A 27,753-nucleotide genomic window follows, 5' to 3' on the forward strand; every position below is an offset into this window, starting at 1 on the left:
GGCTGTCTGAAGATCCGATTTGTATTCAATAAAGATCGAATGCCACCTATACAATGCCTGCATTGCTCTTATTATCTTATACGACTGTGAGACATGGCACCTTACAAAGGCCCAGAGCAGCCGTATAATCAGCTTTGAGAATAGATGCCTGCGAATAATTTTAGACGTGCGGTGATTTGACTTCGTGAGGGACGAGGAAATAGTAAGTAAGAACGCAGTAACCGATGACAACAACTGTCGTCAAAAAAGGAGATTCAGTTGGCTAGGCTATGCACTTTGCATGCCTCCTGAGAGCTTTATAATTAAAGCTTTCAAGAGGCATGCATATAATTAATTTAGCTTACCGCACTTTACGTCTGAACTTTGCCAAGCAGATCTAACTTGCAAGCATGCGATGGAACTGGCTGCCGCTAGAAGATCTTTAACCCTTGATTATGGGACCTACGTAAAATAAACGAACGACACATCCTATCTGTAGTTCTCAAAAAACCTATAGCACTTATTTTTTTATGTTTTTTTAAAACGTTTTTGTAAAATATGAGTTTTTCTTGTTGTCGTATGTTTTATGATAGTTCCGTATTAAGGTGCATCATAACAAGTCACGTGGTCTAGGGTTAAGGCAGTTTGTGGAATCCATACGTTCTATAAAAGGAGCGGATATGGATAAGTAAATAACACAAGTTTTTCTTTTCATAATATTTTAAAAAATCGATAAAAGTTTGTATCGTAAAATCGATAAGGGTACTTTTATATTCTTAAAATTCAAGGACAGTTGTAATGTCCTTCCGTTTATCTCACTGTTCATCGATTAGTGTAATTTTGCGAAACATTAACCATATTAATACTTCCAATACCTTGGCTTTAAGTGCCTACTTGTGAAGTGATAGATAAATTCACATTAATGCCGAAAGCTTGATCTTTGGTCCGTAGAAGCGGACGCCACTGAAATCCATAAATTATTTCAAAGCGAAGAACCAAATTTTCTGAAAACACTTTTGACATTTCTTGTTAACTCTCTACCATTTCTGGCCTCACACTTCTGACTTATATCGCCTATTATATTCACATTTATTTGCTAAAAACAATAATTTATTTCAAAATCAACTAGACAGCTAAGAACTTCTTATTCTGACATATTTTTGTTTCATTTAGAATTTTGCTGAAATAAATCTGAACTATGTTTAATTATTAAGGCTTTTTTTAAATATTGTTAGGTCAAATTCTTGACAAGATAATTGTAGTAGTTTATATTTATAGTTTATAGTAGTTTATATTAGCACTTTAAATTTAATTTTCTTACTTTTTTTATTTCTGATCTGATTTCTATTATAACCTAAAACAAAATGTATACCCGCACACAGGCCATGCTTTTGTGGCATCTTTTTTTGCATTATTATTTATTTTTTTTGTATTTGTTATTAAAATACAAGTATATTGTGAAATGTAAATGAATTTAAAATAAAGAGGAAAAAAAGAATTTTCTTAAACTCAGTTCTCTTGTTTTTATAATATTTAAATTTCGTGTAATAAAATTAGACATTCTCTAAAAATCAGCTTCTTTATATTTTCAAAAGCTTTAAATCATTTTGTAAAACTGTCGTTTTTACATGGTTATTTTTTTGTTTTTATACTACAGGTAAGATTTGCATGAATTCTTATCAATTTAGTTTATATTTGCTAGACGTTGGTATTAAAATTCTTTTTACATGGAAAATTCTAAAAAAAGTGTGTTTTTCTAGTAAATTTAAAAACATAAGTCTTTAGTAAATTATATAATTTTAAAATCAATTTACGTTCATTCCTATAAATATAAGATTCAAATTAATTAACAAGCAGGTGAATTTTATTTGCAAAATAATAAAATAATAATACAAATTGGGGAAAATTATTTATTTTATTGTAAAACTATTCAAATTATCATATTTCTTTAGTGGATTGTAATTAATATTTCTACATATTGTTTTCGTTATAAAGATAATTTCAGATACGTTTTATAATTTTTTATATAACATACTACAGTATCTACTCAATGAATTAGGGCCACGCAGAATTTCGCGCAATTTCTCAATTCAAACAGGAATAACTCAGAGAAAACCTTGAATAAAACAACATTGAATTTTATTTACACATGAACACTTTATTACGCTTAAATTATGCATATATTTTCATATAAATAGTTAGTATTTAGTATTTCCACCTTTGGCAGAAATAACTGCCTCAATTCTTTTTGGCGTACTTAAAATGCACTGTTTTATCATGTTTTTTATTTCTTCGTCTTCTGACCAAATTTTTTGAATATTTTTTTTTAGACAGTCTACTGTCGGATTTGGAAATGAGTATACCTTATTTTTTAACATGCTTCATACGTTTTCTATAGGATTAAGGTCCGGAGAATTTCCAGGCCAGGGGAGCAAAGGCAGATTTTTGTTGGACAAAAAAATTATTATTGATTTAGCCCGGTGGCAAGGTGGTGCATCCTGCATGAAGGTGTATGGACCTTCTGTTGGGTCATGCAGGTATATTTCATGCACAATGTACAATATAAGGGAAAAAAACTACGCGAAGAACAGTTATGGAGAGAAAAATACTTTTTGCACATCATTTTGCTGTAGTATCAATGTGGCATCTATTTGTATTGTTGTGTAGCACTCTAGAATTTTTCATACGGCCTATCTCGCTACTTTTTAATATTAATAATGGCTGTCATTCACACACGAACAAAGAATCATTACGTTTTGTGATTTTATTTTTGTTTCTTTAAAAAATATCAAAAACATCTTCACTATTTGCTTTGAAGAAAGTAGCACTGTAATGACACAATTATGAATGTGATCAATCAAATCGTCTCCTTTAAGTGACAAGATTATTTTATTTATCGGTAACTTAAACTTATTTTCAATCAATTTTGAAATTTTACGTTTCTTTTGTAGATTCCACAAACGGTGTTTAATAATCAGGTACCAGGAAACTGACGTCGCGGGTTCGATTCCCGCCACTTGCAAATGAATTCAAGAAATTTGTTTTTTCAATATGTCTGGGTATTTGTGGTGTATTTTTACATTTTTTTCCCTATCCTTACTATCCTACCTGCACACAAGCCTCTAAAATAGACGCTTTGCAGGTTATTCCTTTACTTAAAATATTTTTTTTAAAGTGATTTTGAATGTATCGAAACAAGTGTCACAATATATTTTTATTGATGATTTATATTTTATTATTTACCAAGTAAATGTTTAATTTGAAAACACATTAAAATACACAAAGACCTATATTGGTCCCGAAAAGGTGATATAGTATTTATTCATTCATTCATAGATGGCTGCCGTGAGCTCAAACATTAAAAGTCCAAGAGTCATGAGGTTCGCGATATTTGTAAGAGTTTAAGTAGTATTTGGAAATTTGAATTGTGTGGTTGTCAATAGGTAGAATGGTTAATATTTCGCGTATGTAGAATGATCTTTTAACCAGCTTATGACAGGTCATATGCCTTGTAAATATCCAGACTTTCATATTCTTCATCATCTATGTTAAAATGTCAAAAATGAAAAAAACTACTCTGAAACGGAGAATCCCAGATTTGTGAACTAGTATTTGGACACACTAAAAACGTTGTGAAAAAATATTTTTGTTTGTTTTCTTCAATTTGAACCAAGAAATATTATTATGTAAGATTTACCACAAAAAGTGAATAACAATTCCCTTTTGAATCAATTAAAATTTGGTTGTGGTATACTTTCTTTTTTTTTAGACAAAATATACACAATAGAATAAATAAATAATTATAAATATACACTTAATAAGATAATTTTAATAATATTTTAACCTAGGATGATTCCCATTTGTCAACTTGAATATTTAATACCATCATAACTCCGTGGTGAATATTATGAAGGTATAAAGAAACATTCAAACGGATTTAATAAAGTTATTTTGAATAATCCTTCTCCCTTTCATAAATTTATCGTAACTTAATAAGGTAGGAAAATATGTTTCAGGGAATACCAACCCTTTTAACGTATCAAATCATCAGTGCTCAAACATATGGCAGGCTGATATTATAATGGAATTCGTACGTGTATAATACCCTTCATTTCAGTCTAAAAATACATTTTTTCGGTATGAAATGTTCTGGTTCATTTAACTCGTATGTAAGCCAATTTCAGGAATCTGACGAAAGGAATAATATGAAATACGTGTTCTAAAAAAACATGGATTCATGATCAAAGTTTGACCTGTTTAATGCCATGTAAATTTTCTTCGTTTTAATTTGGGATATCCCGCTGAGTTGTCCTTAATAAGCAAGGATAATGAAGGTTCTGAGGGTATCGTTATTCCAAGTAAAACATGTTAATTAGGAAATAATTACAAATTAATGAAAGCAATGAATGTTAATATGTTAGAACATTGTATTTGCAAGATACTCTATATATATATATATATATATATATATATATATATATATATATATATATATATATATATATATATATATATATATATATATATATATATATATATATATTTATATATATATATATATATATATATACAATATATATATATATATATATATATATATATATATATATATATATATATATATATACAATATATATATATATATATATATATATATATATATATATATATATATATATATATATATATATATATATATATATATATATATATATATATATATATATATATATATATATATATATATATATATATGTATATATATATATATATATATATATATATATATATATATATATATATATATATATATATATATATTTATATATATATATATATATATATATATATATATATATATATATATATATATATATATATATATATGTATATATGTATATATATTTATATATATATGTATATATATATATATATATATATATATATATATATATATATATATATATATATATATATATATATATATATATATATATATATATATATATATATATATATATATATATATATATATATATATATATATATTGACATTGTCCATTTACATTGTCCATGACAGAATTACCTACAACCTGAAGATGAGGAGAGCTGACGCCAACAGTCTACAAAGACGATAAGTTACGATAAAACCAGGGAGAGGAAGAAGAAGAAAAATCGACTCAATCATAGATGATACCGAGAACTCATACCTAAAAGAACGCTTCAATTAAAGGATATATACAAGTTCTAAATTTCAGTTTCAATCAAGGGTAGAATTGCAAATGTTACACGTTAATAAAGTGATCACTTGAACCAGCCTATGGTCGCAAGCCTAATTCTACTTCATCTTTGTTTTAATGTTAATATTGAAATGAGAATTTACTTACACATAAACGCAGTTCTGATTTATATACCGTATATCCGTAATAAAACAATAAAAACGTCCAAAATTTCATTGAATCCGGTTCAAGGAACATTAACGTTAGAATGTAAAGAATTTTTCATTATAGGAACGTAAAAACTTTTGATTACTTTACACATTTAAATAAAAATCAAAGGCGAAACTTCTTTGCGGCCTTTTCCTTACTTGGAATTTACTTTAATGCGATTATCGGAAACGTTCCTGATAATAGCTGTAATGGCATTTGTCATCTTGAGTTGAAAAATGTAGAGTTATTAAATTTGAATTGAAGATTTTAATTCACATTTATTTATAATTACACAATGCTAGTAATTACTTAAATAACAAGTACTCTCTAGTAATTACTTGTTATTTTACAATTTATTATATCAACTTAATCTCTTGGTCAAAAATATCATAACATCAATATTATTGTATATCAATATTACAGTACGATATTGCTGAATAATTCAATGGTTATTTGTTCAATAATGCTTTGACAATAGTACTCTACCACAAATAAGTGTACATATTAACTTTTTTTATCAAATTAAGATTTTAACAAAAATAATATCTGTACAAATAAAAATAATATTTTTTGTTATTAAAAAATAACATTGAAATTTTGACACAACGTTGCACTCAAATACTGGAGTGTTTTTAACAGGTTTGTAAATAAATGTTATAAAAAATCATTTTCGATTTGGCAGTAATTTTATGGTAATAAATAAAAATAATAAAAAACCCTTACCCGCACCCCAATGGTGCATAGGGCACTACTTCATATAAACGCAGTGTTATCTTGATCGTTTACACATGAAGGAAAGGTGATCAGCCCTCCGCTTCAGGTACCAGTCCAGGGTAGTGTTGAATAAATATTACAGTGAAAAAATCACTTATATTTGTTTAACCCCCCTGGGAATCGAACCCGGGACCTCCAGAACGGTAGCTGAGCGTGCTGACCATTACACTACGGAGGCGGACAAATGGTAATATCTTTACATTTAAACAAAAGTTTTACTTGGTTAATACCACTATTTTTGTAAATCTATTGTGACTTCTATCTGTACTATCCGGACTGTATGGAAACACGCTTCACAATAGATTTTTAAACAAAGTGGTGTTAACCTAGTAAAACTTAAATAAAAAAAAATCGATACAAAAGTAGTCACTCTTGACACTGTTGTGTTATGGAATTTTCAAAATTTTAGATTGAATTGTTTGTTCCACAGATTTTTATTACAATATTTTCTAGGCTTACTAGCATTGTGAAACATATAAGAAATGTGGGCTATCTATTTGATTTATTTTCCATTGAACCAGACCGAGCCACAGCAACACGTGACTAGGTACATCTAGTCTGAAACAAACCAGAAGTTTTTAACAATATATTTTTATCTTATACTGTGAGACTTATATATTAAAAATGATATTTGAAAACATATATACTTGTATACGTAAATCGGTTTATTGGTATAAATTGTTTTGAAAAAGAGTTGAGTAACTGCCTTTTTGTTATACTTTTTTGCGTCCAGTGATTATTTTCCGAAATGAACATAATATTATAAACAAAGAACTTATTTTTCCCGCCAAACATTTTCGTCTGCCTTTCAAATTATCATGTTTCTTTTATATATTACCCTGTTTCTGTACTTTACCTTCAAATATAACGTTTTATTTGTACATAACAGGGAAAATATGTTTTGACATTTTTTTTTAAATTTTCAATATTCAATAATAGTAGAATATCCTTTAAAATACTAACACATATTTTAGACACACCGGAACAAGTTTATTTGGTAATAATACTCAAATAATATAAATTCATGAATTATTTGAAAGAAAATATATTTTTTATTAAAAAAAATATAATATCGTTTGAGTATAATATTTTCATACCATAAACTCAATATTTGTTGTAATCGTTTTATTTCCTTACTGTAAAGGATAAGATTTTCATATTTGATTCGTTTACATTTTTTTCATTTTTACGAACGATACACAAGTGTATGTAGTAAGCACTTAAGCGAGCCGATTGTCAGGTCGTAAGCCCTGGGATGCTCTAAAAAGTGCCATCTTCTTTCATTTAAAAACTACAGATGCTTCATCTTGAATTGAGACACCTGTTTGTAATATACAATTTTGAAATCCATAAAACTATCCCTAATTTTATATTTTTGATTTTTTTTCACCATAATGATAAATCAAATTTATTAAATTTAATTTATTTCTCACTATAATTCTACATAAAAACCGAGAAAATTAAATTTTCAATGAAAAAACACCTAAAACTTAATAATTAATTTCCAGCCAGTTATAAAATGAAGAGGTATAATATCCTTTCATATTATAAAATTAATAGATAAAATTAAGTAGAACGTGTGTGGCAGGTGAGGTAAAGTCTTCCATCTTCTTTGATATATAGACGATAGATATTTCTTATTACGTTAACACTCTTAAACACTTTAAAGTGGTATTTTACACAGTTAATGATAATTAATAAGGAGTGTTATATTACCATACCACGACAACATGAAGTAAGCAAAGCTTTTAATATACAAAAAAAATGTATTTTTTTTATGTTAGCTTAATACAACTTTGTAAGACCCTTTTGAAATGGGATTTATTACATTCATTTAAGTGTTTTTTTTCACAAAATGGTGCATGGGGCACCGTATTTTATCGATATAATGCTAACTTAATCGCAAATTGCACTAGTAAATATAACATACACTGAAAATACTTCAAAGATACCCAATTGTTTTTGTTGGTCAACGAATAAGAACTAGGTATTTACGGGAAAAAGAGGTCTTTTACTGGGTTATTTACAAAACACCCTGTAAAATACACTGTGTAATATTAATCATTTTTTAAATAATTGAATATGGACACTATTTTAAAACATAAATAAACGTCTCTGCATCTCATGGGACATGAAACACTTTCCGTGATAGTTCGAAGCTCAGTAAAAATTGGTTTCAATATTTTGCTAACTTTGTTTTTACACCTTTAAAAGGGTGTTAACAATATATCGAATACCTTTCAGTTTGATAAAAATTATGTTTACAAATACTGAACTCAAATCGGGATTGTTATCAAAATAACATTCCTGAGGGAAGCTTTTATGATATGAATCCCTCGGAAAATTAATCCAGTATTTTTGTACGAAGATTCAAATATATTAAAAGTGTTTTAAATAAATTGTCACATTGAAAAATACCTAACATTTTAAATAATTTTCTTTTAGAGTTTCTTTTTGCTGTTTACAAATAGGATAATCAATACATTTATTATTGAATAAAACATATTATATAATATCTTTCGCACAAAATAATTTAAAGCTATTTTTATTTATATGAATAATTTTCATCACTGATTGTGTACTTAGCTTTAGGCTTGATTAATTTGCACGAACTCCGCCCACACTGAGCTTACTAAAGCAAAACTCTCTTAAGTTTAGTAAATAAACACCTTAATAAATGAAACAAATATTTCTAAACTAATTTCGTGTAGATACACACATACACATACATTTATTAAAAAAAGATGTAGCAATGAAAACACTTTTCAATTTGCATAATTGAACCATTTTAAAGTTGATGAAAACACCAAAATACATATGTAGCTTTAAATCACTTTAAAGTTGGTCTTTTTATGACCTTTAATAGTAATTTTATCAACAAAAAAACAATTTTTATGACCGTATGTGGCATCAAACATCGATTAACAACTTCGAATACAACGCTTAATATTCAAGTATCCATTTCAATCTTATTAATTTTGGAATCGTTTTAAAGTCTTGTGATTAAACGTTTATTATCATATTAATATACTCAGGTTAATTTGAATTTATCATAAAAAACGTTTATCTTTTTAATCCAATAGCAGGGAATATTAAATAAGCCGTTTAAATTCCCGATTTCAGCTGAAATTTTACATCCCACTTTTCAACCCAAACCGACGAAATATATCTTCCCTTAACCAAAATATCATCTACCCACTCCAAGGTGATGTTATATATGCACCCTTAAGTAAATGCCATAATCCGACTTTATAATTATCACAAAAATACTAAATACTGATAATTTATATTTGAAGCACTAACTTTGTGATTTTTCATTTTATAATTAAAATGTAACTTTGTTTTAAAATCACCAAAAATATTTTATTAAACCTCAATTTAATTTTTCCGCCTCCGTAGTGTAATGGTCAGCACGCTCGGCTACCGTTTTGGAGGTCCCGGGTTCGATTCCCAAGGGGGGTAAAAATAAACATAGGTAATTTTTTCACTGTGATATTTATTCAATATTACCATGGACTGGTACCTAAAGCGGAGGGCTGATCACCTTTCCTTCGTGTGTAAAACGATCATGATAACACTGCGTTTATAAGACACAGTGCCCTATGCACCATTGGGGTGCGGATAAGGGTTTTATTATTATTATTATTATTATTAATTTAATGTCTACCGGACATTAGACATTATACTTCAATCTTGATAAAGAAGCGGTTAGCTTCGAAACCGGTAGACCTTATAATTTTGTAATGTACTTACGCAAAAAATTAAGTAACACTAATAAGTAATACTTTTTCCACAAAAAACTTAAATCAATATTAATAATAGAATTAACAATAAATATGGGAGTCGAACACTGCAATATATCGTTCCAAACATTTTTAATTTGTTTCCGACGGATGTTAGAGGTCAAAATAAAATATGGAACAAAGGCAAAATAAAGGAATGGGTCATCAAAAGTTTATTTTATGAAAATTTAAAAATGTTTGTATTCTTAATTTTTCAATCTTTTTTGTGTGTATATTAGGTTAAATCGTTAAAAACAAAAAAAATGTATTAAAAAAGAACTCCACCCACAAGACACACAAGGTAGCTTTGTGAGTCTCTGCAAAAAAAGTTCTAAATATGTAAAAATTGTGATTTAAATAAATGTATACTTATAATAAAAAATTAAAATAAATAAAAAAATCTGTTTTTTGTCTTTGCAACTACTTCCAGTGTTTTCACTTTTGAGCTAGCTTTTGAACATTCAGCAAGTGTCAAATACAAACATTTAGTTTTTATTTAATCTTTGAGATCTTATGTCGTCTAAGATATCAAAATAAATCACATGTTAAAGACCACTTTTGAGTTTAATAATGTTTTGTAGCTTCGCCTGTTAATAAGATAATCTGTGGTTCTTGAAACCAATCGTAATTCCATCGACAATACCAAAAGTTGTCAAGTTATACTATTATTTTTATATTTACATACATAAATAAGATAATCTGTGGTTCTTGAAACCAATCGTAATTCCATCGACAATACCAAAAGTTGTCAAGTTATACTATTATTTTTATATTTACATACATAAATCACCGAATAACATGCGTTTTTTTCCTAAAGACAAGGAGAAGATGTATATAAATATATATATATATATATAATATATATATATATATATATATATATATATATATATATATATATATATATATATTATATATATATATATATATATATATATATAATATATATATATATATATATATATATATATATATTTTCAGTTATACTATATTTTTATATTTACATATATATATATATATATATATATATATATATATATATATATATATATATATATATATGTGTGTGTGTGTCTAATGCCTTTTTTTGTATTCTTTTAAATATTTTTAATATACCTTTGTTTGTTAAAAACAACGTAGATGCTTGTTTCAGAGTTAATGTTAATTTTAAATATTTTTTGTTACAGATTGATTAATAATTATGTGGCGCCGTGTAGTTCGTTTTAATTTTATAGCCAGATTTGGTCATTTTGAGGCTTAATAAATACGTGTTAATTACTAATTACTTCTGACTAAGGTTAAATTAATGTCATTTCCATTTTTTGGGGAGTACAGGCACGAACGTACCAGAAGTTAATAGCAGACATACCCGCACACTTGTGATGTATAATTACAGCAACATGTAAAGGTGGAGTCAAGTCATATTAATGCGTCTAGATGTAGATTAAGTGCTTGGGTTGAATATTAAACCGTTAGCATTAGTTTATAAGACGCTATGGGCAAACAGGCTTAGTCTAGCTGAAAAGGAATTTTGTTGAATAGTGTGATGAATAAAGATATGTCAATTGAGAAACACCTCGAAATTAAACACACGCACTTTTAATTACTTTCATTGATTGATTCGTCAGTCGTTTTTGTGGTAAATTTATATTAATAGATTTATATTATCCACTGACACTTCGTGATGGAATTGCATTTTTAATTTATTATTAGATTAAAACCAATATTTTTAGCTTTTCCACTTTTTTATTTGACCAGCGACCGGGTTTCGTCGTTACCGACATCATCAGACTGGACCAGTCTGATGATGTCGGTAACGACGAAACCCGGTCGCTGGTCAAATAAAAAAGTGGAAAAGCTAAAAATATTGGTTTTAATCTAATAATAAAAAAAAAAAAATTGTAAATTTATATTTTATTTTATAAATACTATATATATATATATATATATATATATATATATATATATATATATATATATATATATATATATATATATATATATATATATATATATATATATATATATATATATATATATATATATATATATATATATATATATATATATATATATATATATATATATATATATATATATATATATATATATATATATATATATATATATATATATATATATATATATATATATATATATATATGTCCGCCTCCGTAGTGTAATGGTCAGCAAGCTCAGCTACCGTTCTGGAGGTCCCGGGTTCGATTCCCAGGGGGGACAAATAAATATTAGTGATTATTTCACTCTTATATTTATTCCATATAACCCTGGACTGGTACCTGAAGCGGAGGGCTGATCACCTTTCCTTCGTGTGTTAACGATCAAGATAACACTGCGTTTGTATGACGCAGTGCCCTATGCACCATTGGGGTGCGGATAAGGGCTTGAATATATATATATATATATATATATATATATATATATATATATATATATATATATATATATATATATATATATATATATATATATATATATATATATATATATATATATATATATATATATATATATTTATATATACATATATATATATATATATATATATATATATATATATATATATATATATATATATATAAATATATATATATATATATGTATATATATATATATATATATATGTATATATATATATATATATATATATATATATATATATATATATATATATATATATATATATATATATATATATATATATATATATATATATATATATATATATATATATATATATATATATATATATATATATATATATATATATATATATATATATATATATATATATATATATATATATATATATATATATATACATATATATATATAAATATATATGTGTGTATATATATAAATATATATATATGTGTGTGTGTGTGTGTGTGTGTATAGCCTACGATTTTCCAATAGTACCTACCCTCATCTCCCATTTTACTGAATTATGATTTGAAATGTTGATTATTTAAAACTAAAATATAATAAATTCAGTAATTGGTGTTACAACTTACACAAATACCAAAATCATTAACGATATCAAATAGCCTATGCAATATTTCTAACTCATTAATTTTTTAATAACTTAGATGTACGAGTGAGTATATATATATAAACAGAAAACAAACATTGGAAATTAATTAATTTTGGTTTGTAAACAATTAATTTTGTTTATTTTACCTGAACCTCATTAAAAATTTAATAAATATTATCCAATTGTTACCTCAGTAAATTAAAGCGATTATTACATACATTTAATAAACCTAAGGGTGAGGATGAAGACTGCTCTTTGTAGACATTTTACAAATTTTGGATATTTTGTTTCGGTAATAAATTACTTAATCCTGGCGATCCTTTTAATAAATTAATACTAGCCTTTAAGTATAAAGGATTATTTTATTTGATTAATATTCTTCTTTGGACGTGATCGTATTCAGATGTACCATAGGCGTTTATCTTGGCGTTTACCTAGGGGTGTGGAACAGCTTACCCCCTTTAAGATCTATCCAGTTAGTGATGTTCCGCCGCTTCTTACTTCCTTTCTACTCCTCGGCTCCTTACCAACTGCCCTTAGATATGCTTTGAAGGAGTCAAGCATATTGATTTATAGAAATAGGTACCTACATATATGTCCATGCAATAAAACTACTAAGGTATCTCATATTATTATATATAAAGTATCTCATAATATTATTAAATATAAGGTCAATAATATTATCTATCTCACACGATTAAAACATAGATTTTAAAGATATTTGCAATAAAAACTGTTTCTAATTTAGTATAAGCATTATATATTGGTATAAAATGTAATGTATTCATAAACCTTTACAAACCATATTGTATAATATAATTATTCCTTTTAAATACATCCTCTTATATAGGTATTTTGCTTAAAAATTGTTTAAAAAAATATTTTTTTTAAATAAAACAACATGTTTTACATCACAGATATTTCTTTTTATTTCAATGAATTATAGTACAATAATTATACAGTTTTCAATAAATAAATTCAGATTTAAATATAGTTCTTCCTTTACGATTTCTTATTAACATACTTAAATGTAATTTTTATAATATACTCTATATAACCTGCACCGCAAAATCATCTCACCCTCACAGTCAATCTTCAAAATCTTCTTCACTGTAATAATAATAAATCCAGCGATATTCTTATGTTTTTCAATTGAAATAACGGTAGAAATATCTAAAAAACTGCTCAAAGAAATAAGTTAATAGAGGGTGTTTATAATTACATAAAAATTATTCATAGAAAAGATTTTTAATTGATATTAACCTGGCATTACCTAAAAAAAAACATTTATCTTCTCGAACTGACTATTATGCGCAGTCTGTACCTACATACATTGATTATGATTTCAATAAAATATTATAATATATACATACAATATCTTGAATTAATATGTTTAGTATATTAATTACAATGATTGAGTTATTTAGAGTTGGTGATTTTTTTATATACATTTTTACAAGGAATGAGAGAAAAAAATATCATTTTACTATCACAAAAAAATTAAAACGTCAATTCAAATAAAGCATTTACATTAATACATAAATAAACAAAATTAACAAAAAAACCTTTGGCACTTTCCTTACTAATATTTATCGAAAACAATACTTAAACTTGCTCAAACGGAAAGTTCTGTTAAATTGCTCACAAAATCTATTTTAATATGTCAAAAAATGCAAAGAATGCTTTAGTAAAGTTGTGAAGGAATCGCTTCAAAATTATACATGATGAAAATCGTTTTCGGTAGATTTTATTGTTAAATAAATTTGAGTAAAATGTTTTTATCACAACCAAATGAAAAAAAGTTAATCTTAAAGATAAAAAAACAATTTATAAAACCTAATTTACAACAAGATAGGCGATGTGGCACAGTTGGGTAGACCCTCGACTGAAAAACTGGCGTCGTAGGTTTGATTCGCACCAATTAGAAAGTGTATTTGAGAAATACTCAATTGGTCTGAGTATTTGCAATATATTTTTCACATATTTCTCCCTTAAGCTTATATTACAATCCTACCCGCAGTCAAGCCTCTACGAACAGATGCTTTGCGGGTATCATATGAGTATTATTATTATTATTGACTTCTAGGGACTTGTAAATAGTGTGTAAGTTTCACTAGTTAGTGCAAGTACGAATATGCAACTACCAGTACCATATTTATTACAGTATTCTCTTTTTCCTACCTACTATATCTCATTCATTTCCTTTTATACGTAACATTAATGTCCTTCACCCTGTACTCCATCTCTACGTGATTGAAAATATTTCTCAGGACCTTGCATTCGTATAATTCTTCTTCTTCTAACCCTTATCCGCATACGAACTCAAAAGAGGTTTTATAAAAGTATTTTATTTTTATGCTTAAAAGACATTATATATTAAGTAAGTATATTATAAATTAATTGAAATAAGTATACCTTCTTTATGATTCAGTTTTGATGAAATCAGTTTTGTTTTGTTTTTTTTTTTTTTTTTTTTTTTTTTTTCTCTATCCTCACTAGGTATTTGGAGATACCTGTTCTGAGGTAGGCAGGGTATTCTTATTATTGTTGAATCAGGTGTTTATTTTATATTCGGTATGTGGGATTATTTGCATATACCAAATAAACACTTAAAGCATGAAAGAAAGATATGAATATGCTGGTTTTTGCCTCCGATTTCCATAATGAAAATAAATATATTTTTCAAAATCAAACTTTTTAAAATTAAAAATTAAATTACTTAAAAATTTTTGTAAGTTTTTGAAACATTTATTTTTGTGACATATGAGAAATAACAGCCTACGTATAAGAAAAATAGAATATCTCAATAAATATTTGAATTAGGTCCTTAAAAACAATGAAAAAAAGAATTTTATGCTTCTTATATATTTTCTTGTTTTATGTAATGGTTCTGTTATCTAAATAAATTATTGGTGGACAAATAAAATTGTATTATAAAATCATGTATGGTAGACTAAGGGCGTTTGTCCACTACACGGGATTTCACCGTCCGGCAGTCCGGTTTTGAAAAATGAAAACGACTACGACAGTTTAGCGTGATCGAATTTATTTACAACATTTTGAGTGTGTCCAAATGCTTGTTCACAAATTCTGGATTATCTCCAATTACAAAAATTACTTCCAAGAATTTGAGTAGTGTGGTTGTCAACAATGGGTAGAATTGGTAAATGTTACACGTGTGTAAAGTGATCACTTAAACCAGCCTATGACGGTCGTCAGCCCCGTAAATGCCCAGACTTCCATATTTTTCTTCATCTTGATGAGATGTCAAAAAATGATCAAATTTACGCGCAACGCACCGATCAAGATCTCCGATCCGAAGAAAGATGGACAAAATCACAAGCCAATACAAGCCAATCGTCATTTTAAAACGCTAACTGACGTGCCGGACGGTAAAATTACACGGAATTCCGGATAGTGGAGAATTGCCCTAAAATAAGTATAACTTCGATTCTTCGTGCTTTATATTTGATGATGAATCGCCAACGATGGAACGCCAACTTCAATCGATTACGTAGTTTATACTTTATTTTTTATTATAATTTATTTATTAACCTAAAGTTGGTCTTCCATATACTTGACGTGTCTTTTATCTGACGAACTAATGGTTCCGTGAGGGGTTAAAAGACTCGCCGCTCGTACAGGACTTCCTTTATCTCTCTGCCCTCCGATGCCTCCGTTCCTCGTGGATCCACAGTTCCTATTAGGGCTGATAGAGTGACACCTTCCTTTAGCATGGGCGGATGACTCCTGAATGCAAGAATTCGGAGAAAGCGAAGACCGGCTGCTTCGTCGCTCGGCGCAGTCTGAATTAGGGTCACACGACTCAGGTATCGGGAGAAATGTCGTCGAAGAGTTCTTTCGTCTGTTGATGCAATTCTCTGATGCACAGCTCGCGGGGCATGATGTCCTGGTATGAGCGCACTCTGTGACGGAGTTCCTGGAGGTCTTCGAAGGGGACACGGACGATGAACAGGTACTTCTCGAACAGTTGCTGCGAGGAGAACAGTTTGGAGACGCGGGAACTTTCAGCGAAGGGGAACAGGAACATCTGACTGCGCGTCTTCTCACGCTGATGTATGTGGTGCAAGTGTTGACACGATGGAGAGAGGTCTCGGTCATGTTGATACCTGGGAACAAAAGGAAACTTACGTCATCAGAAATTCAAAAACCTCAACAGAAAAACTTTCAAGGCGTTTTACTACTGGGTGGCACAAAATTAATCACCCCATCGAATGATCCTATAATGTTTGCAAACGGGGTCGTATATCATCATATTTGCGAAAAAGACAGCTGCATTAAACAAAACGGGCACAAGTTTATATCAACACGGGCGGCAGCCACTTGACGGATATCACCTTCTCCACTAAACAGAAAAAAATTGTAATGGTCCAAATAAAGATTTTCATCACTCAAAATCTTTTTTTTTTATTTAGTAAAAAAAATTCTTCAAAAACAAAATTGTATATAACGTCTTCCGATATGGTGATTAATATTGCGCCACCCTGTATAACATATTACGCAAAAAAAATTCCGGCAGTCGATAAAGTTTGAGTCGAAAAGCCTTAAGTACGTGGTGAATATAATTCAATATATTATGAGCATTGTCAGCTTTGTGGTATGGTAATATAACAATTTCCCTATCATTCCTCGTTCACATTGTTTAATATCACTTTAAAACACAACTTCACGACTTTCGTTTTCGGAACAACCATTCCATCATCAGGTCAAATGTAGACATGACACACAAAGTCACGAGATCAACAGCTAAATGACACACCTGTTGATGTGACACGTTTATTTGGATTTATCGAAAAACTGTAGGTTAATCATTTTTAATGATTTATTGTTGAAAGATAAAAGATGTTCCCAATAAATTTAAGTATTAATTTACTCTTTTTTAAAATCTGCGGAGTTCCTATATCATTAAAATACAGTATTCAATACTATTCAATACACAGTATAATGACGTATAAGTGAATAATTACTATAAATATCAATAAGTACTATAAATAGTGAAAACCACCTAATCAGTACAATTTTGTTAATTAACCACCTTACATAATTATTATGCTGATTTTAACACATGACAACACTTTACAATAAGAGATGTAGACAAATTTGTATTATCCGAAAAAGGTTATTTTATAATTTTTAATAAAAAATATGTGAAGAAAAAAAAATATCCAAAAAGTAGAAAACTTAAAACTATACAGTTACACCAATATGTTTACAGGTCTTTCTTCATAATTTTTATTAAATAAAAAAACTAAAACTGGGTGCCAAACCCTACTATTAAAAAAAAGCATTTCTCTAATTCGTACGATACAATTTTTCGTATTACATGTACCTTTTTGCAAGCATAATACATTGAAAGAAAAACAATTTTTTGTTGCTTCTGTTTAAAAAAAAAACACATTTTGCAGTATTTAGAAATTTAATTTCACAATTACTCATTCACGAAAAAGTATGCGGTATTTACCCATCCTTCGAATTGAAGTATAATATTATTGCAAATATAATCTCAATATCAGAATAACCCTTTATTTAAAAAAATCTATTTTCGTAGTGAAATTTATTTTAAGTAAGTGTACCGTAAAAGGGTAAGGAAAATTCATAGAATCTCTGCCTTTTTATCGTGAATTTACATATTTTTATCGTTTTAAAATTGCATTTTTTTACCCCATTGTATGAAAGATTTCTACGTAGGGGAGAGTGCCCATGAGTGGGACAGAGGATGAATGGGACAATCGTCCTCCAGCCCAAACTGTTGTTACAAAAAAAAATTAAAAATTACCCAACATGAACGCTACGATATTAGACAGATTAATCCTTAAACCTCAGTTCTCGACTGACAGTGAAGCGAGTAAGACGTGTTACAATTTTTTTGCGTCAAAAAGTAAATTATATACTGCAATTTGATTTTGTTTGTACATATAGGTTTTGATGAGTGCTGCAATTGATATATACAATTATTTAAGTTGGTTCTCTCAGGATATTATAAAGTATGTTTCATCAAATTTACTTTAGTATAAATGTATCGTTTTATCTATTTTTCTAAAAATCACGCATTTCCTTGAATGGGACGCACGCAGTGATCATGAATGGGACGGTCCCACTCAAGGGGAAATTGTCCCATTCATGGCGAATACTTTTAATTTATATTAAAAATCGTTTGTACTCGTTTGTATTACACGCATTGTAAGCATTATATTGTTTTTAGGTTATAATGCCAAAAACACGCCATCGTTCACCAACCATCAATCACCAACGTTCTAATTGAAGCTGCTGTAGAAGAGGTTTTAAATAAAAGCAAAATATTAGGTCGGTTGCAAAGACATATGCAAATAAAAATCTTCTCTTTATAGACATGTCAAACAAGCAAAGGCTGATAGGAAATAAAAGAGCCTATCAGCGGAAGCTAAACTGGCAGTGCATAACGGAGTCCTGGTTCTAACTCTAATGTATGGAAGTGAAACATGGAGTTGGCAAAATAAGGATGAAAGTAGACTGAATGCAGTCGAAATGCGATCTCTCAGAAGAATGTGCGACAAAACGATGTATGATAGATGTTCGAATAGTGAAATAAGGAAGGAATGCAAAGCTGAGATAAGCATAATCGATAAAATTAAGAAAAATGTGTTGAGATGGTTTGGACACGTAGAACGAATGACTGAGGTTAGAACGGTTAAACAAATTTACTAGGCGAATGTTATTGGAAAAAGGAGCAGAGGAAGACCGAAAAAAACATGGCACGATCAGGTAAGCCAAATAGTTGAAAGTGGTCAGGTTAGGAATCTTAACAATCGGCGGGTATGTATGAGGAGATGCATGAACGTGGAAGAGGCGAAAAGAATGTTTGCAAAGACAGAGTGGTGTGGCGTTCTATTCTTTCTACCTATCCCTGCGGGGAAGCGGCGTGATCGTAAGTTAGTTTTTTTAGTTAGTCAGTTTAGTCTGAAGCGAGAAGAAATACTTTCCATGTATTTAAATTCAGAGGGAAGAATATGTTCTACAGTACAGAAATAGTAAGGGGAAATCAAGTATAATATCTGACACTTCAGAAAAGGACAAGTTTTTAAAAATACAATTATTGAAGAATGGAAAATGAAAACCTATAGATAGACCAAAAAATAAGCCTAACGCTAAAAGAGTTTTAAAAAACTCAGTTTTCAACAAAATATTTCAATGAGTGATGACAGAGATCAGTTCAGATAAATCAGTTGAAATGGAAGGTGTATCACTGACAAAAACAAAAGGAAAGGAGGATAATAAGTGTCACATATGTGAAGGAAAATATCAATATAGTTTTATGCAATGGCTTAAATGTAAATTTCGTGGCCCATGAAAATTGTGGAATATTAAGATATCTGAACTTTTTTTGCCAAAAATGTTGCAAAAATGTTTAATAAAATTTCTTTTACATGTGTCTACGTATTATACGAAAGTGTCTACAGATGATTTTTGTTTTAAAATATAATTATTCCATCAATCTATCATTTTAATTAATGTCCCATTCATGGTATACTGGTGTCCCTCTCATGGGAGGGTGTTTATGAATGGGACATTTTAGGACATTATTTGAAATCGATTTTTCAGGCAGTTAGGTTAATTTTTTTAGAAAACAAAGTATGGCATATTTGTAGCTAAAAGATTGAATAAAGAGAAACCACGTTTACTTTTTGTGATTTATTTTACAGAGAAGAACTAGAGAGGCAAAATCAAAAACGTCCCATCCATGGGCACTCTCCCCTATCGGGTAAAAAATATTTAAATATGCGGATTGACATATTGGTTTATACTTAATGAAATATGAACTCCAAAAATCACATTATTTTTCTTTTATGGTCAAATTTAAGCAGTTTATCGAAAATAAAAAGTTCACAACATTTTTTGTGCGTTCAAATACTGTTCACAAATCTGGTCTATTGTTGTCAATCGTGGGTTGAATATGTTGCACGCATGTAAAGAGATCATTACTTAAACAGCCGTTGACAGGTCATAAGCCCTGTAAATACCCAGACCTCCATGTTCATCTTCATAGATGTTGAGATGTCAAATTAAAAAAAAAAAAAATTTAGAAACATACTCCTTAGGTATTTTTTTACAATTATGTACATTTGGTTAAATAAAAAATGTCCGGCTACATAATCAAGAGGTAAGCACATTTTCTACAATACTGGAGGTTCCGAATTCGATTCCTTGAGAGGTCAAAATACATGTATACAAGTTGTATTTTTGCTAATTTATTTTTATTATCCTTGTTTTCGTATACTAAATAATAAATTGTATTCAGTGCCATATGCACCATTGATATGAGGAGAGTAGAAGAGGATGTGAAAAAACGGAACTGTCCTTGTGTATGTCAACTATGTTGATAATAAGTGGCCATGGAACGACTCAGGGGTGGATCAGTCAGTGATTTTGTGTTGTATTTTGCAGAATGAAAAAAAATGGATATCATGTTCGTTTGAAATTAAATTTGAATATTTTTAAATCCACTACACTCTTTCAGGGCGGTTTTAAAACGCATTTATCACTTTAGATTTCGGTGATAAATTCAAAGTTTGTTTTTGACATTCTTACCTATGTGAAAATATTTTTAAAAAATCCACAAACAGTCGTTACTCTTCTGTGGTGTTTATTTTACTAATTTGGAAATAACTAAGGATTAAATGTACCAAAAAATATACGAATCATAGTTTTTGTGTTTTTTTTACTTAATATTTGTAACATGACTAGGGATTTAAAAACATGCTTTTTAACGGTAAATATCATGATAATAAAACTTTGAAAATATGCTAATTTGAATTGATGATACAAATTATAACGTTCTTTAAACTGTCAAAACACACAAAAGTAGTAAAAAGTAGTTTAAAATGTCATATTTATGTGATTTTAGAAATAAATTCAACTTTATGTTTGATAGCGGCTTAATTCAGGCTTAAAGCTTTAAATAACAGGGATTACTCAAACAGGGATTTTAGAGTTAACGTTTTTTGCCAGTATACCCACGATATGTTTTATACTTTTTATTCCATGGATTATATTTTGAAATACAGATGTGTAGCATTTGAACATTATTTAATCATAACGAAAAGTCAGCTACACAAACTCGACCAAAAATACTGTTTTTTTAATATTAATTCGATTTTTTAATCCATTTATCCTCATAAACTACATTTTTCATACGTTTTTTTATTAATTCTTACACATCAAAGACATCAAAGTCAAATTAGCTAAGCGATAAGATGGCAGGCTGTTTTAGAAATTTTCTCGTAAGCCGAATCTCAATATCGTAAATGATTGATTACGGTCCAGATTCCTTAGATACAGGCATTAATGGCGCTCCGTATAAATTGTATAGCGTGTCTCTTCTCTCGAGTGCACTTAATACCTACTTTCTACATACACTACCAGGATATGATGAGATCAAAGAGAGAGGTTGTACTTTACTTGAAAGGATTATTCGTACAAAGAGAGATGGAGCCATAGACCTAGATAAAGCCGATAGTGGGCATTACAAGATGATAGATATCTAATAAAACGAAGGGGTAATTTAGAAGTCAGTACTTCATATGTACTCGGAAATTGTAGTATGTTAAAGAACATTATCGGAAAGGTATTCAACGCATAAATTATACCATAAAATTCAATTCAATGTATGAAGTTAATTTCCACAACTTATTATTTCTAAATATTTAATACACTTTATTAATCGAATATAACACATATCGCTCACTCCTTTCAAGAAGGTTAAAAATCAAAAATCGTCAATTTTCAGTTGTGCATATTTTCGGAATGCCCAAAAAATATACTATATCCCAGCAAAAGAGGCATATTTTTAAGTTAATATTTACCCGCTACAGGGTAGAAAGTGTTGTTTTTGCATTTTGAAAAAAGGTATTGTTTAATTATTTTTTTTTAAATAAACTAAATATTTTTCAAATGGAGAAAAAACCTTCAGGTTTTACCTAAAAAGTCTGTTGCACACTTAAAAGTTCAGTAAGTGGCTTGATATTTATTTTTAATACATTGTATTATATTTTTAAACGTTAAAAACGTTCTCCTGAAAAATCAAGTATTTTGATTTATGACGTTCTTGAAAGGAGTGAGCGATGTATCGGATTGTGGTCCCATGGTTAGTGTCGTAGACTTTCTAGACAGTGTTTCTAGGTTCGAACACACTCTACCACAATTTGATACCTATTTTTAATTATAAGCCTCTTTGGCACACAGAAATAGTTTGAAATTGATATTTTAAATAATAAAAACACAAATAAATATCATTTTTGATTTCTTGTACCTATTTTGTATTTATTTCTTCAATATTTAAGTCACAATAAAATAAAATAAAACAAGTAATTCGTAGGAAATTTTCATATCCATATGTAGGTCGATGGTCAATATGTATGTACATTTATGCCATACATATTATATATATTTTATATAATATATAATAATAAGACCCTTATCCACACCCCAATAGTGCATAGGGCACTGCTTCATATGAACGCAGTGTTATCTTGATCGTTTACACATAAAGGAAAGGTGATCAGCCTTCCGCTTCCTCCGATCAGTCCAGGGTAATATTCAATAAATATTACAGTGAAAAAATCACATCTATTTATTCGACCCCCCCTGGAAATCGAACCCAGGACCTACAGAATGGTAGCCGTGAATGCTGACCATCACACTACGGAGGCGTACTTCGCATATATTTTATACACAGAGAAATTTACAAAAGAGTCATAAATGATAATAAATAAATTTGGTAAGCATTTTGTTTGCACTATTCCTTGTATCATATATGAAACGTTAATGTAATTAGCCTGTTATGACATAAGACATAAACCTTCCCTAACGTATCGTATTAATTAAGTGGTTACATAGAACCACCCTGCTTCCAGTAAAGTGGAATAATTAGATTTTTAATAAAACCGTCAAAGGCCCTTGTGAAATACGTTAAATAACTAATAACCAAACTCTTTACAGGAGAAATACTATTAAAATGGTGCATAATCACATAACAATCATTATATATATATATATATATATATATATATATATATATATATATATATATATATATATATATATATATATATATATATATATATATATATATATATATATATATATATATATATATATATATATATATATATATATATATATATATATATATATATATATATATATATATATATATATATATATATATATATATATATATATATATATATATATATATATATATATATATATATATATATATATATATATATATATATATATATATATATATATATATATATATATATATATATATATATATATATATATATATATATATATATATATATATATATATATATATATATATATATATGTATATTTATATATATATATATATATATATATATATATATATATATACACATATATATATATATATATATATATATATATATATATATATATATATATATATATATATATATATATAAATTCGTATTGTTCTGTTTTCGTTCTTGGCTTTTATCCCTATATGATGAATATTTTATATAATAATCTAATCTTATTTTTTGACATCTCATCAAAGATGAAGAAGAATATGGAAGTCTGGGCATTTACGGGGCTGACGACCGTCATAGGCTGGTTTAAGTGATCACTTTACACACGTGTAACATTCACCAATTCTACCCATTATTGACAACCACACTGCTCAAATTCTTTCAAGTTTTATAAATATGAACCAATTTTGAAACATTATTCTCAAAAAAAAGCTTTTTACTGAGCAGAAACTCTTTAATTAGTATGTTAGGTCCGAATCCTTGATTATAATCACATACATGAGAAAAAAAAAATATTTAAGCTTATAATTTGACCAGATAATTTATCTACAATATAAATAAATATTTTTATTTATTAAACTTTCGTAATATTAATTTTTCGTTATTTTCATCAACAATATTAAACATTCAATTGTATTTCACGCACAATTTTCTAGGACGAAAAGCAGCGTGACGTTCAAAGTTTTCAATAGTAGAGCAAAAATCATCTGAAAACCTAATTTTTTATATTTTTAATAATACAACAAAAAAACGTCCGCGATTAAACTATACTTCACTGATGATCTTGCCACATACTTACTAAAATATATATCTCAGTATTTGTGTCGATGTCAATACTTTTCACTTTGACAACCCTCTGGTTTCGTTAGAAAATTAGAAGATCTACCATTACACATTTCTAAAAAATCACACTTAGTTAAAGATTCAATAATTTATACACATCGCTCACTCCTTTCAACAACGTCATATATCAAAAATCGTAAATTTTCAGTTTTGCATACTTTCAGAATGCCCAGAAAATGTACTATATCCTAGCAAAAGCGGCACATTTTTAATTAAATATTTACCCGCTACAGGGCAGAAAGTGTTGTTTTTAGCATTTTGAAGAACAGGTGTTGTTTAATAATTTTATTTAAATGAAGCAAAAACATTCAAGTTTTACCTTAAAAGATCTGTTGCGCAGTAAAAAGTTACAACTTTTAATTTTTTAATACTTTTTATTTTATTTTTTAAACTTTAAAAACGATCTCCTGAAAAATCAAGTTTTTTGATAAATGACTTTGTTGAAAGGAGTGAGCGACATGTATGTATGACTAAAATAAATTTTATAACACTCCATTTTAAACAAGGGAGTACATAGGTTCCCGAACGAGCCCCTTTTATTCCGTAAATTCCCTCTTTCATTGGTTACTCTTTTCTTTCTTAGTACCCAAATTGCTTTCAAAAACATCCCATACTACCTTTTCCTTATAAGGATGCTCACATACCTTTTTGCTTCTTTTACCAGTCGAAATTAATGACTTTCTTTGGTACACTTCAGATTTCGGTCTGGAATCTAAGTTATGCTTCGTTTCATAGTAGCCCTCGGAAGATGTCGCTTTTTCGGGTAACCGAGCACTCTTGTGCTCCTGTGGTGGGATTCCAAAATAATGGCAGCCGCGAGTGTTGACCGCACTACTTATTGAAGGAATTTTTGATTGTTCAACAAGTTATTGTTTGAAAATACTTGGCAATGTTGGGAGGATGGGTCAGTAGAAAAATGCATTTAATCTATATAAAAAACAGCAAAACCTCAGCCAGTGATATATGGAAAAATAAATAGATACATATCTACCCCTGGAGTACATGTCCATCCCTAAAGATACAAGGATCATGTCAAAACCAGTTGGTGAAAAGTGCCATAAAAATAAAGTATAAAGGGTGGTAAAAAATAAATTATTAGTGTTTTTTTAATAGTTTTTGGAAAATATATATTGTTACATATTTTTGGCTATTGTTTTATATGCATCATTGACCAAAATACAGATGTTCGTTCATAAAGAGGTGCGTCTGCCACGTGAAAGGAATCACACCATTACTATATATCTTTGGTAGTCTACCCTATGTAATTTATAAATTCCAACCATTTTATTGGGGTGCTCGAGTGATTTTAACAGGCCTCTAACTTTTGTTGACGTGCCGAAAATATCGACTACGGGTATTGCAGATAATCTGCCTACATAAAATATTAACGAATTGATTTTCACCCGCTCTGAATATTCTCTTGATTGCTTAAATTATTTAAAAACACGAAATTATTTTTTTCGCATTTACTGTTTCAACTCTCCTGGTACGATAAAGAAAGGAATTAAAATATGTTTACAGATTTCATTTTTTATGATCTTTTTTTAATGCCATCTTTGTATCTCCAAAGTTAAGGACAAAAACTAGAACAATTTAAACATTAGAAAAAGTAATTAGTTTTAAAGTCTTTAGATCTGAATAGTTGTTTTTTTTGTAGATATTAAAATTATTGTTTTTCTTATTTCCTTACTGAACAACTAAATGTAATGAAAAACTGTTTAAATCAGGGATTACTTATTAATCATTTTACGTTTTCATCCTAATAATGTCAAAAATAATTTATTGCTTTGAAAAAAAACGATTTATCAATATCATGAGATATTTAAAACGAAAAATGAAGAAATATTTTTTTTAAATACTAACTGATACGATTGATATATGTAACTTTACATAACAATCATAAAAAATAGTAATTTTGAAAATAATTATATAGCGCCATTTTCGTAAAATACTACATCTCAAGGGTGCTGAGATTAATGAGATTTGGAAAAAATAGTGATCTAAGTATGCAATGTGTAGCTTATAGAAAAACTTCTTGGTCCAGGGGAGTGCGTTACATATAAGCACAATGTACATAGAGCTTACCCTATCTTGATAAGAACTGCCTACCTTACCTTACAACCCACCTCTGCTGCTCACCCTTATTAAAATTCTGTACACGCCACTGCCCTGATCGACTTTTATTTACCTTACTACTCTAGCTATAGGCAGATAAAAAATATCAAGGGTAATTTATCAACTATTTTCAAGATTACTCAGTGATTCATATTGACAAAGATTTTTTATTTATTGCTTCGGCATTAACATTGTGGTAAGACTTGTTACAATGATTAAGAAAACACTTGTTTTCATACCACTTGAGTTTTATTAGTTTTATTAACAAAGATTGATTATTTTAACATCCTCACATAAGATTTCATTACCAACTTAGCAAATGTACGAAATAATTATTTATCTCACCAATTCCCATATATATTTAATGATGTATTTCGCAGTGGTGTTCGGTGGAGCATTATATATTCCCTAAGCCATTT

At 28.3% G+C, this 27,753-nt stretch overlaps 1 protein-coding gene across 1 annotated transcript in view; it reads right to left on the reverse strand.

The window, feature by feature from the left end:
- Nucleotides 1–16,845: 16,845 nt before the first annotated feature.
- Nucleotides 16,846–27,753, reverse strand: part of LOC148306602 (RYamide receptor-like) — a 95,758-nt gene continuing 84,850 nt past the window's right edge. The window contains exons 6-7 of the mRNA XM_088264679.1: nt 17,349–17,385; nt 16,846–17,149 (exon numbers count right to left, since the gene is read on the reverse strand). Of these exons, the coding sequence (XP_088120805.1) occupies nt 16,846–17,149; nt 17,349–17,385 (341 nt within the window). The remainder of the gene's footprint in view (nt 17,150–17,348; nt 17,386–27,753) is intronic.

This window comes from Brachycentrus maculatus, unplaced genomic scaffold (assembly GCF_059751285.1).
Source record: "Brachycentrus maculatus isolate JH-2025_06_01 unplaced genomic scaffold, ASM5975128v1 h1tg000235l, whole genome shotgun sequence".
Taxonomy (NCBI): domain Eukaryota; kingdom Metazoa; phylum Arthropoda; class Insecta; order Trichoptera; family Brachycentridae; genus Brachycentrus; species Brachycentrus maculatus.